The sequence below is a fragment of the Arachis hypogaea genome, chromosome 6 (assembly GCF_003086295.3).
Source record: "Arachis hypogaea cultivar Tifrunner chromosome 6, arahy.Tifrunner.gnm2.J5K5, whole genome shotgun sequence".
NCBI classification, from domain to species: domain Eukaryota; kingdom Viridiplantae; phylum Streptophyta; class Magnoliopsida; order Fabales; family Fabaceae; genus Arachis; species Arachis hypogaea.
In genome coordinates, this window is record NC_092041.1 from 106,880 (window position 1) to 120,386 (window position 13,507).

The window sequence follows — 13,507 nt, forward strand, 5'->3', positions numbered from 1 at the left end:
TTTGGAAAAATTATGTAATATTGGGTTGTCTTTAAAGGTGCTAAAAGGAGAAACCCGTCCTGCCGTGCCTATCCCGTCCCGTCCTGCCATCTAATGGGCTTGCCCCGCCCACCCCTATTCCATCTAACGGCGGGCTAGTAAGCCAAACTTGTCAAATTTCTCTCTCTTTTTTTTTTATAAACTATTAAATATTAAATAATATATAATTTCATAATTATTTCAATAAATTTATAATTTTTAAATTTACAAATATTAAAATTTTTATAATTATAAATATATAATAAACATAATCATAAACCAAATTTTTTGAAATAAAATAATGAAACTAACATTGTCCAAAATATATAATTAAGTATTTTCATGTGTTTTTTTTTTCAAAGTTAAGAGTGAGACTTTAACCCACAACCTCTAGGTGAGTATCGGGAAACTATGCCATTTGAGCTATAGGTCGTTGGCTAAACATTTTCAAGTTTATAATCAATCAAACATAAATATAATCCAAAATATAACTTAAAATATCTTTAATTATCATCTTCATCCTGGTCTAGATCAATAACATCATATAAAGTTTTTAAAAAATGACCCTAAAAAAATGTCTGACTTGCCAGAGAAGTCCGTCCCTCCGTACTTAAGCCAGTCAAAGTTCATGACAGTGCTGGATAATCAGACTTTTTAAATTTGGCGGTTTTAATTCAACTCAACTTACCTTTTTTAGTGGATTATATAGAACACCAATCTGATAAGTTTTAATCTGTTTGCCATCTTTAATTATCTTTAATTTATATAAGTGTTTTATCCTATATTTTTGCTGTACTTTAATTATTATTTATTTGCATCACTAATTCATGTGAAAGTTATCATTTATAAACTTTGAACAAAAAAATATATTACTCTTTTTGATACAAAACTTATAGTTATTTTAGTTTTTTTATAAAGTTTTCACTTTAATTAAGAATTTTACAGAAACATAATTGTTTAAAGTATGCTAATTCATTCTATGTGAAATTAGCACCACATGTTATTTTGTGGGTTAAAATAAGAAATAACACTAATATATTTTATTGAAATAAAAAAATATAAACTTTGATTTAAAATAAGAATTTGATTTTAATAAATTGTCAATATAAAATAATTTTATACGTATATCCAATTACATAATACATGTCATTAAAAATAATTATGATTTTTATTGATTACGTAAATGATCATCTAAAATAACGGATATAATTATATAATTATGTAAAATATTTTACATTATCAATACATTAAAATTAAACTCTTAAAATAAATAAATAAATGTATAGTTTTTATTAAAAAATTAATAAAAGAATATATTTTCAAAGAATAAAATAAACAACTTGCTCTAACCGTGAATCACAAAACCAAATCAAAATTAAGTGTTTTTATGTAACTAAATTTTAGTAACTAAATTCTTAATAATCTAAAAAATAAAATGAGTTAACTCAAAAATAAAAATGAAAAAGAAATTCGCAAAAGTAAGAACTGTGAATCACAAATTATAAATTACTTTAATAAAATTATATATAATTTATAGTAATAATAAAATATTTATAATTTAAATTAAATTTAATCTTACTTGCAAGATATGAGAAGATAAATTAGTTTTTTTAAAAAAAAGTTTTTTTTAAACTTAAAAACACAAACAAACGAATTCGTATGTAATTGGATATATATAAAGGCAAATTTTGTGATGCCTATGAGTGTGGTGCCGAATTTGCCAAAATTATCTTTTAAGGTAAGTTTTAAATATTTAAAAATTATTTATTTTTATATTTTTTAAATTAAATATTAATATTTATTCCTTTTTATTAAATTAGGCAACTATTTATAGGCAGCCAAGCAAATTATAGTCAATAATCTTTTATACATAACGAAAACAAAAAAAATTTAGGAGGTCACCCAAAAAATCTTTTATATATAAATATAAATATATATAAATATACGAATCATTTATAATTTTTTGTTGTCACCGATGAATTATGAATTTAAACTTTTAGATGGACCCCGTGTGTGTCATCCATGTTGAACAGTCCCGCATAGTCACCAAAAATAAATTGAATAGGCCCGTATATGAAAAAAAAGATATTAAAAGATTGGGCTGAGAGATAGTAACTAGGGTAAGCACGCGCGGCACTGCAATTCCCCTGTTTCTACTTCACACTCTTCCCCTTCTCTTTGCTCTCCACACTCCCCCGCTTCTAGGTTATACGGCGCGCCCTATCTCTTCTCTGGTTCTCTTTTCTATCACACTCTATCATTTGTTTTTGTCTTTTATTTTTCTTCTCTATTCTTATTCGCATGTTTTTCGATTTATGCATATTACTGAAATCCTAATTTTTGTGTTATTCTTAGGCTGCACTTTCTTCAGTGACAGCGGCGCACCATCAAAGAACTCTTAGGGTTTGTCTTATTATTGTTGAGATCATCCATCTTATCGTTAATTTTCGTTTTAAATCTGATTATATTTTCTTTCTTTTTGGTCGTCTAGAACTTAGTTCGTTATTACTTGATTCCTAGGTTTATGAATTTTATCTTCTTTACTTAATTCCAATCCGTGTTTGTATGAAATTTCACCTAAGATTTCGCCTCGTAATGCTGTTTGTTTATTTTCTTTTCTGTGTTTTGACAGTCTCTGAATTCCGAATATGACTTCGTTCCTGAAGCCTGAGAATGCCCTCAAAAGGGCTGAAGGTTTGTTCAAGAGATTTTTCATTAACTTTCCGTGGTTTATTCACTTGATGTTTGCCCTTGTTTCGAATAAAGAATGTAATCTGTTAATTTCAATGCACAGAATTGATCAATGTTGGGCAGAAGCAGGATGCTCTGCAGACACTGCACGATCTTATTACCTCGAAAAGGTACAGGGCATGGCAGAAGACCCTCGAAAGGATTATGTTCAAGTATGTGGAACTCTGTGTAGACATGCGTAAGGGACGGTTTGCAAAGGACGGGCTCATTCAGTACCGTATCATATGCCAGCAAGTGAATGTTAGCTCCCTGGAGGAGGTTATCAAGCACTTCATGCACCTATCCACTGAAAAAGCTGAACAAGCCCGTAGCCAGGCACAGGCATTGGAAGAAGCTCTTGATGTTGATGATTTAGAGGCTGATAAAAGGCCAGAGGACTTGATGCTGAGCTATGTCAGTGGGGAGAAAGGAAAGGACAGATCTGATCGGGAGCTTGTTACCCCTTGGTTTAAATTTCTTTGGGAAACATATAGGACTGTGCTTGAAATATTGCGCAACAACTCAAAGCTAGAAACTTTATATGCTGTAAGTTTTCCTGCTTTTTACTTTGTCTGAATTACTCATTACATGTCGGAGTTTACCTCTATAATTAGGTTTATACATTTGACTGTGCAAAGTGACCCATGGTACTTGATGTTGTTGTCATCTCATATTGTACACTTGCTTGTAAAGAATGATAATTTAAGATTGCATTCTCGTTATTATTTTTTAAATCTAGTTTCTAATAGTCTCAACAATATGCACAGATGACTGCTCATCGGGCTTTTCAGTTTTGTAAGCAATATAAGCGAACCACAGAGTTCCGCAGACTATGCGAAATCATAAGAAACCATTTGGCCAATCTTAACAAGTATCGTGATCAACGTGACAGACCAGATCTTTCAGCTCCTGAGAGCTTGCAACTGTATCTGGATACAAGATTTGAGCAGCTGAAAATTGCAACAGAACTCGAACTTTGGCAGGTTAGATGTGAATCACAAGTTATTTTAACTAGGTTTGACACCAAAAGATTGTTAGCAAATATAACATCATAATTTGCTTACCCATTTGTAGGAAGCTTTTAGATCTGTTGAAGATATACACGGACTGATGTGCTTGGTCAAGAAGACGCCGAAGCCATCTTTGATGGTCGTTTACTATGCTAAGTTGACAGAAATATTTTGGATAGGCTCAAGTCATCTATATCATGCATATGCATGGTTCAGGCTATTTTTATTGCAAAAGAGCTTCAATAAGAATCTGAGTCAGAAGGATTTGCAATTAATAGCTTCATCAGTTGTTCTGGCTGCACTTTCGGTGCCTCCTCATGATCGCACTCATGGAGCATCTCATTTGGAACTAGAACATGAAAAGGAGAGAAATTTGAGGATGTCTAATCTTATTGGGTTTAATATGGAAACTAAACCTGAAAGCAGAGAAATGGTATTTTACTTAACCTAATTGAAATCCAAAAGTCACAAGAAAAATTTGGCCTAATTTATTACCTTTACGTAGAAATTTTCATTTTCTGACTTACATTTTGTTTTCTTCTCTGGTTAAACTTTTGCCATTTCCCAGCTCTCAAGATCATCACTTCTTGCTGAACTGGTAAGATATTTGTTTTCAGAATTTTTTTTTTACGATTTCTTTTCAATTTGCATCATGGGGATCTATTTGAAAGAAAAATTACGTTCCGAGTGTTGTACATAATTTTTTATTCTGCCCCTGCCAAATCAAGGATGAGTACCATGCCATGCCATGGCAAAACAAGGATGGAGATATATTGGACACTACCATGATTTTTACTGTGTATTTGATTTTATATTCTCTGTCTTTCTTTCTTTCTTTCCTTATATGTTTTTGTGTGGTAATCTTGAGGTGAATGTCTTCTTCAATATGGGTGACTACCAAATTATAAATGTACTAGTGTTTTAATAAGCAGCAACGAGCCTATTAATCCACCTTTTTATTTATTAAATGCGAGATTAGTTAAGATGATAAGTACCTTGCACTCTAACTAATAGGTCTTGAGTTCAAGTCTTAGATAGAAAAATGTATTTTCTTTTATGAATATATGTGATGAAGGGCATTTTAAGAACACTAAATTATGCACCAAACCGCTTTCAATCCCCATTATGTACGTTACATATTAGTTTTTTAAGTTTGTGATTGTTTCAGATTAATCAGTTATAACTCTGTATAATTTTGCTGTGTTTAGAATAGAGATTATGTGGATTAGCCAGTCACAAATAAGATTGAAATATTATTTATGCAATGAAGTTTACTGTTATTGAAAAAAAGTGATGGTAATACTCCTATTTTTGTAAAATTATACGTGTCATTACTTGCTTAAAATTGTATAAGATTTTAGGTTGATTACATGTGCAGTGCTACTCGTGTAAGCCCAGCCTGAACTACTAGCTTGTCAAGAACTTTGATTGTTTAACCAAAACAAAGATGTAGGCACTGACTGATAGACTGATGATATTTATTGATGGAATTCCCAGTTGCTGCATCAAGAATCATTTGTTATAATTTTGCCAAGTCAACATTCGTTGATTTGTTTTCTATATTCACGTATATGTAAATATTCTTTTCACCATGTCATTAATTACCAAGTCAACATCTAGTCTTGATTACAAGAGTAACAGCAAAATTTAACTGCGGTGATTTGAGTAATTATGGTATAATTTGTCTGAAGTTTGTATCTTTGGGTTGTTCATTTACAGGCGTCCAAGGGCGTGATGTCTTGTGTAACCCAGGAAGTGAAGGATATTTACAACATTTTTGAACATGAATTCCTTCCTTCAGATCTTGCAGTAAAAGTGCAGCCCTTGTTGGCTAAAATATCAAAGTTAGGTGGTAAGCTTTCCACTGCTTCATCTGTCCCAGAAGTGCAGCTGTCTCAATACGTCCCTGCACTAGAAAAGTTAGCTACCTTGAGGTTGCTCCAGCAGGTGCAATTTCATTTTTTTCTTTTTTTTTTTCTTGTGGGAAGTAAATGTTTTAATTTGAGTTTGTTATACTAATGCACATTTTGGTCTTCTAGGTGTCTAATGTGTACCAGAGTATGAAGATTGAGACCTTATCTGGCATGATCCCATTTTTTGATTTTTCTGTTGTGGAGAAGATTTCTGTTGATGCTGTTAAACAGAAGTTTCTTTCAATGAAAGTTGACCACATGAGAAATGTTGTAATTTTCTGCAAAATGGTATGTGCACCTTAGTATGGCCATGTTTCCTGGAATAGGGCTTTATGATGTAAGGGGATCACTTGTTAGAAGTTCCCCTGCTTGACATTACCAATAAATTTTATTGCATGTTATACTATGTCATATTCATACACATTCCTTTCGATCAATAATATATTTTGCTGAATTAGTTTACATTATAATTTAAATGAAATTAGCGACGGTTAAATATATTCCTGTAGGATTTTTAAAACTTTTGATGATCTATACTATGGTTGAGATGGGAAATGGTAATTGTTGGACAGTTTTTAGATGTTTATCAATATTGTTTCTTGCTCAATTTACACTTGCTTACAGAGTTTTTTTTTTCCTCCTTTTTTAGAGTCTTGAGTCTGATGGCTTACGGGACCACTTGGCAAATTTTGCTGAGCATTTGAATAAGGCTAGACAGATGATTTATCCTGCTGAAAAAAAACCTTCGAAAATTGGAGCTTTGCTTCCAACTTTGTCCGAGGTTGTTGCCAAGGAACATAAACGACTTCTAGCTCGAAAATCTATTATTGAGAAGAGGAAAGAAGAACAAGAGCGGCAGCTTCTGGAAATGGTATGATCATGTGATTTATCATATTCATGAGTTTATGTGTTTTTTTGTGCTTACATTAACATCTATTCTTGAAGGAGCGTGAGGAAGAATCAAAGAGGTTAAGAGTGCAGAAAATGAACGAAGAGGCTGAAAAATTGAGAGTTGCAACTGAATTTGAGCAGAGGAAAAATGAGAGGCTCCGCCAAGAGATAGAGGAAAGAGAAAAGGAAGAAGCTAAAGCTTTGTTTGAGGAAGCTGAGAAAAAATTTAAAAACATTAAGGGGAAAAAGCCACTTATTGAGGGGGTAAGTTGAGGTTTGAGTGATTCCTTGTATTAAAGTGATTTGTTAGTATTAAAGATTTTGACAGTAAATCCTATCCTCTCTAGGATAAAATTACCAAGCAAGCCTTGATGGAATTGACGTTGAATGAACAACTCCGAGAAAGACAGGAAATGGAGAAAAAACTCCAAAAACTGGCAAAAACCATGGATTATTTGGAAAGGGCAAAAAGGGAAGAGGCTGCTCCCTTGATTCATGCTGCATATGTAAAGCGCCAAGAGGAAGAGAAGATTCTTCATGAGCATGAACAGCAGGTGTGTTGGATTCTCGTTTGCTAAAATTAAATTCATGCTTGTGTCATTACTCCTTCACCCCTTGGAAACATTTAAATTAGTAGGTTTTTTTTTTAATGCACATTAGCTTCCACATGGCATTATCATTGTAGTTAGTTTTAGTTTTGCATTGAATGGATTCAATGTTAATTTGATGCAGCAAGAGATTGAATTGAGTAGACAACGTCATGAAGGAGATCTCAAGGAGAAGGAGAGGCTTGCCAGAATGATTGGCAATAAAGTAAGTATTGTCAGCATCTGGGCTTTGCCCCTGTTCAATCGTCACCATCTTAAGCTGATGCTTTTGTTGTTATTTTTCTATGTAGGAGATATATCAAGAGAAAGTTGTTAGTCGACGCCAGGCTGAATTTGACAGATTGAGGAAGGAAACGGAGGAACGGATCTCTAGGATATTACAGTCCAGGAAACAGGACCGGGAAAGATTGAGGAAGTGGAAGTATTATCTGAATGTGGAAGAAGAGAGGCAGCAAAAGTTGCGCGAGGAGGAAGAAGCAAGGAAGCGCGAAGGTATGTACTTTTAACTCTGTCCTAGAACAGATTAAAGACTGAAGTCCAAACTTTTTGTGAATACTTTAGTAACGTTAAATTTTCAGGCAATTAAATGTCTGTATAGTTGCTACACCAAATTTAACTTTTTCCATGTGGTTGTTCTCCCTGGCATCAATATAACGGCTATTTGGTACCTCGTAGATGTTACCATCTCTTTTATGCAATTTCAAACGTCTCATCTTTACCAAACTTGTATTATTCTCATCCTACAGAGGCTGAGAGGCGAAGGAAGGAAGAGGCTGAACGATTAGCAAAATTGGAAGAGATAGCAGAGAAACAGAGACAAAGAGAGCGGGAACTGGAAGAAAAGGAAAGACAAAGAAGAGAGGCATTGTTGGGAAGAGGTGCCGAGCCAGCTTCAAGGCCTACTGAGACTCCTGCACGCCCACTTGAGTCTGGATCTGCTGCTCCTGCTGCAGCTGCCGCTGCTGCTGCACCAGCCCCAGGGAAGTATGTCCCTAGGTTCCGCCGTGAGAAACCTGAGGGTGCAGCTGCTCCTCCTGAAACAGACCGCTGGAGTAACAGTAGCAGCCGGCCGGATGGTGACAGGTGGGGTCGTGGTGAAGATCGCAGATCAGCATTTGGTTCTGGTGTGGGTTCCAGGTCATCTTCAACCTGGTCATCCTCGAGGAACCCTCGTTAATCACCCTGTTCCCATCTGTTGAAAGCTGATCTCATTCTGGCCCTCAATGGAGGGTACAATGCATTGAGTTGCCTGATGTGCGGTTCTCATGACCTTGTCGAGCTCTTTTTGTACTCTTCCCAATTTGAGTTCTAGAATTTTTTTTGATACTTGGTTCGTAAAATGTGTTTTATCTCCTAATGCATTCGGCTTCTAGATTATGCAACAATATTCTATTTATGATCGAGCAGATTGGATATGGTACTCGGAATTTCAAGTCAGAAGTAATGCAGACTTAATTTTCGACGTGTTGGTACTATGATGTATATGTTTTGTTTAGCGTTCAGTTTAATATTGGAGCAAACTTGTTTGGATGTTTTTTTTTCCAACATGAATTTTACTTGAAGGAATATTTTGGTTGAAAATTAATTGTAAAATTTATTCTCTCAATTGTCTTTTTTACCCTTTTTTTGACATATAGAGTCATTTTTATTTTATTTTTCAACTATTTTTTTCACCTTCCTCCATCGATTTTTTTTACATGTAAGATCATTTTTATTTATTTTTCAATTATTTTCTTTTTCACACATTTTTTTCATCTTCAACAATCAAGTTAAAATTTTTTCTTCTGTCATAATTTTGCTTATTAAATAATTTTTGTATTGAAATTTTTTTTCTGTTTTAAAATTTGTCAAATACTAGTTCATTTCAAATTAAAAAATAAAAATAGGTTTTACCGTGTACCACTCGTCAAGAGAAATATGTATTTGAGCTAGGATGGAAATATTATGATAGACTTCAAGAAAAATATGTATTTGACCTAAAATAAAATTAATTGATATGTTTTGACTTATTCTAAAGGCAAGGCTGTCTGTTTACCTCTGATTCAACATGCCAACAAGTTTTGATATGTATTAGAATGTCTTCACAAGCTTTTCAATGTCATTTCTTTTTGTTAAGAATATCATACATGCTTTGCAAAGAAATAAAGGTGGCACACACATGTAGGTAAGAAAATTTATCCAGAGATCAAATTTAAGTACACTGATAAACTCTTATCAAGTAGATCAAATCTTAATACTTCTACAATTAAATTAGTGTTATATTTATATTTATGTATTGTAATGCATTTTTGTATTTTATGTACTTTATTGTTATTTTTGTTTAATTTTATAAATTTGTTTGTCTTTTATTATTATAGTTTATAATTATTAGATATTATATATATATATATATATATATATATATATATATATATATATATATATATTATGTGTAATTTATTATAATTTTCATATAATATTTAAGATAATATTTTATATAATAATATGTTCTAATTTAAAATTCTGTAATATAAAAATTATTAAAATAATAATATTAAAAGTTTAATTTAATCTTTATCTTTTTGGTAATTTTACATTTAAAAGTGATTTTGATCATTGTTATCTAAACAATATTTTATCAATTATAATTACTTTTGAATTAAAATATCCAAATATAAATCACGTTAAAACAAATTTAATTTTAATTAAAGTCAATTTTAGTATAAAAAATTAAACTCAATTCTAATTTACAAAAGCTAAATCAAACACACTATGTGGTGGGCTGTAGTCAAAATTCAAAACTATAACTGTAGCCCTATTTTTGTTTTTATATAATTATTTTATTTGTATTTCTGACTATAGTTTCTTGGCTTGTCTTATTTTGTATCTTAGCTCACTTTTAAATTAATCCCATAATTTTAAAAATTTTAAGATTACATATGAAAATTGGTTTGTCTAACGAAATTAAAGTTTTGGTATTGATTTAGTGATTAAAATTTGTAACGACTCAATTTTTCTTTGAAATTAATTTGACGTATTACTCTATTTTTTAATTTGTAAATTAATTTTTTAATAGTTATCAAAATTAAATTGATAATTGACTGATTAGTCGTTTATTGAGTGAGTCAATGGTCAAATTATTTGAATATTAATTAGAAATAATTAAATTAGATAAATATATAAAATTATAATAAAAAATTAAATTTAAATAATAAAAAATAAAAAATACTTTTCATTTGAATTTTGAAACTACGAAGGAACGAAAATGAAATGAATTTTGGATGCAATTTCGTAATTCCTTGTCAATTTTTATTTAAAGATTTAATTAATTTGGTAGTTCTTATAGTTTATCAAATTTGTAAATATGTTTTTATATTTTAAAAGACGTAATTATGTTTTCAACTTTTCATGCTTTATAAAAGGTTTTAAATAGGTATTTGTCACTACAGAAGATAAAATAAACAAAATATTCTTAAGTATATAGTTGTAGAGGCTAAATTTAAAAAGAAAATAAATAATAAGATTACAAAATAGGATATATTGTCATATACGAAAGTTTCTTTTAATTAAAGAAAGTTCTAATTATTTGTTCTTTGCGATAAAAAGTACGATCTAAAAAACAAGGCTCATCTTTAAACGCTTCTTGTTAAATATGGAGTGCTGCACACTTGTGAATTTATTAAATTTGAACTCTTTATTTATTATATTTTATTTGAATGGTCTAGATTTAAAAGGTAACTTGTTAATCAGGTTAATCATTTTTTACAAATTTTAGATTTTTTTTGTAAATCTCAGATATTGGGCTGAAGTTCAAAATAAAAAAATAATATATAAATATTAAAAACAACATGTCTGTACAAAAAAAAGTTATTGGACTTTAGAATTAAAATAAATAATACATAAAAATAAGTTGAAAATTCATGTACTAAATCCAGAAAAAAAAGATATATTAGAATCTTAAAAAAAATAATATTAAATATATATTATGTATATAATATTAAAATTTAAATAATATTTGTTTGTGTGAAATAAAACTATAATATTAAATATAAACACAATGATAAAAAATTGTGTTATATATATATAATATTAAAATTTAAATAAATTTTATTTTATGTAAAATAAAATTATAATATTAAATACAAGGACAATGATAAAAAAATTTGTGTTATATATATATATATATATATATATATATATATATATATATATATATATATATATATATATAATTTTATTTTGTGTGAAACAAAATTAAAACATTAAATATGAATAAAATGATAAAAAAATTTATATTATATAAATTTAATTAAAAAGAACATATATACAACATAAAAACAAACAAACATATAATAATTTTATTTTGTGCGAAACAAAAATTAATATAAAAAATACTTATATAATTTGTTAGGGTTAAGTATGATTTTGGTCCCTAACGTAGGGGCTGAAAATTTTTTTCGTCCCTCGCCTTTTTTTCGCTCCAAAATGGTCCCCAAAGTTTCAGTTTATTTTAAAATCGTCCTTTTTACCAATTATATTTTTTTATTACCAAATTACCCTTTATTAAAAAAATTATAAAATAAAATAAATATAAAATAAATAAATAAAAAAAGAAAAAAAAAGAAAGGGGGGATACAGAAGCGGGGGTGGGATGGGGGGAGAAAAGGGGGGAGGGGGGAACCGCCACACCCACCGCCGCCCCCACTTCTTCTTCTTCTTCTTCTTCTTCTTCTTCTTCTTCTCCTCCCGTCGCCACACCCACTGCCGCCCCCAGTTCTTCTTCTTCTTCCGCCGCCACATCCACCGCCGCCTCCACTTTTTCTTCTTCTTCTTCTTCTTCCTGCCGCCGCACCCACCGCCACCCGCCGCTTCTTCTTCTTCTTCTTCTGTGAATTCTGTTAATTGAATTTTTTTGTGAAATTTCTGGATCTGTTTATCTGAGTTGAGTTCTGAATTTTTTATGATGATTTTCTGAGTTGAGTTTTTGTTTGTATGAGTTTGAATCTGGATCTAAGTTTTGGATCTGAATTCTGATAAGGATGACGATGATGATGTTGATTTTCTGAGTTTTGGTTGGTGTGATGGAGATGGTGATGGAGTGACAGTGGGTGGGGGGTGGTGGTTCTGGTTCTGGTTCTGGTGGTGGTGGTGGCGGCATGATTTTGGGGAAGAAGGGATAAGGGCATTTTGGTCCGAAGGATCATTTTAAAAAAAACTCAAACTTTGGGGACCATTTTGGAGCGAAAAAAAGGCGAGGGACGAAAAAAATTTTCAGCCCCTACGTTAGGGACCAAAATCATACTTAACCCTAATTTTTTATTGAAATATGTTATTTTATTATATTTATAATATATTATTTTGGATAATTATATTATTTTAGTTAATATATATTATTTAAAAAAATATTTTAAATTTATTATTTTGTATTAAGAATATTATTAAAAATATATTATTAGTTTTTCTTAAAATAATATTTTCTTTTATTTGGTTCAAACACTATGACAATAAAAAAATTTTACGTAACTGCGTCTACTCAATAAATATTATATTCATTTATTTCTATATTGCATGTAAAATAAATAATTAATGTTTAAAAAAAGTTAATAAAAGAAAGAATTATTCTTTTTTTTACCAACTCTTAGATGAAAACTATGTCATTTGAACTATAACTCGTTGATAAAGAAAGAAATATTCTTAATTATATATTAAATAGAATAATTATTTATTAGGCTCATTCTTATACAAATAAATTTTTTTTAATTTTATATCTGTAATATTTTATACCAATTAACTTTAAAATTTAATTATTTTTTGAATAAATTAATAAAAAAATAATACAAATAATTTTTTAAATATAATTGTATTTTAATTTTTTATTTTATTACGTACAATTTGAGGATAATTTGAAATAAAAGATAATAAACTTGTTGTAACTGCCATCTATTTTGTGCTTTGACTATGTCGTCATCTAAGAATCATGTCATCTTCATGGAGACCGGGATTCTTCTACAGAATCGATTTTGCATTTGGAGTTAGCCAACCAACAGCAGCGACAGACATGCGTCATCCTTTTCTATGGCAGTAATTTTTCGGACTTTGAAGGTCATTTATGGTAGAGGTGGAATGTGGTGGGTTCAACAGTGTTAAAATCTGTGACTAGTCAGAACGATAATGGAAGCCAACAAATAAAACCGTAAAAATGTTTCGATACGTAGCCTAAGAACTCGGTCAAGCGACTATATCTCCACACACAAACCTCGGTCAATAAAGCAAATCTCAACAAACAAAATCTAATAACAAACACCGCCAAAATCGAGGATAAGGGCATAACTCAGAATCTCAACTGACTACACTAGCG

The 13,507-nt window shown here is 30.5% G+C and overlaps 1 protein-coding gene across 2 annotated transcripts; it reads left to right on the plus strand.

Annotated features, from left to right (window-relative positions):
- The first annotated feature begins 1,986 nt into the window (after window positions 1–1,986).
- Window positions 1,987–8,632, plus strand: LOC112806019 (eukaryotic translation initiation factor 3 subunit A). 2 transcript variants are annotated; one of them, XM_025848339.3, is made up of 15 exons: window positions 1,987–2,223; window positions 2,374–2,421; window positions 2,651–2,712; window positions 2,813–3,294; window positions 3,516–3,731; window positions 3,823–4,191; window positions 4,327–4,356; window positions 5,478–5,705; window positions 5,798–5,959; window positions 6,321–6,542; window positions 6,617–6,826; window positions 6,910–7,116; window positions 7,295–7,375; window positions 7,461–7,662; window positions 7,917–8,632. In XM_025848339.3, exons 3-15 carry the CDS (start codon window positions 2,667–2,669, stop codon window positions 8,345–8,347), a joined length of 2,886 nt encoding a protein of 961 aa, XP_025704124.1. In that variant the 5' UTR covers window positions 1,987–2,223; window positions 2,374–2,421; window positions 2,651–2,666; the 3' UTR covers window positions 8,348–8,632. The 2 variants fall into 2 exon arrangements, with proteins under 2 accessions (XP_025704124.1, XP_025704123.1); XM_025848338.3 differs by having other exon boundaries at window positions 2,073–2,252.
- Window positions 8,633–13,507: the final 4,875 nt, after the last annotated feature.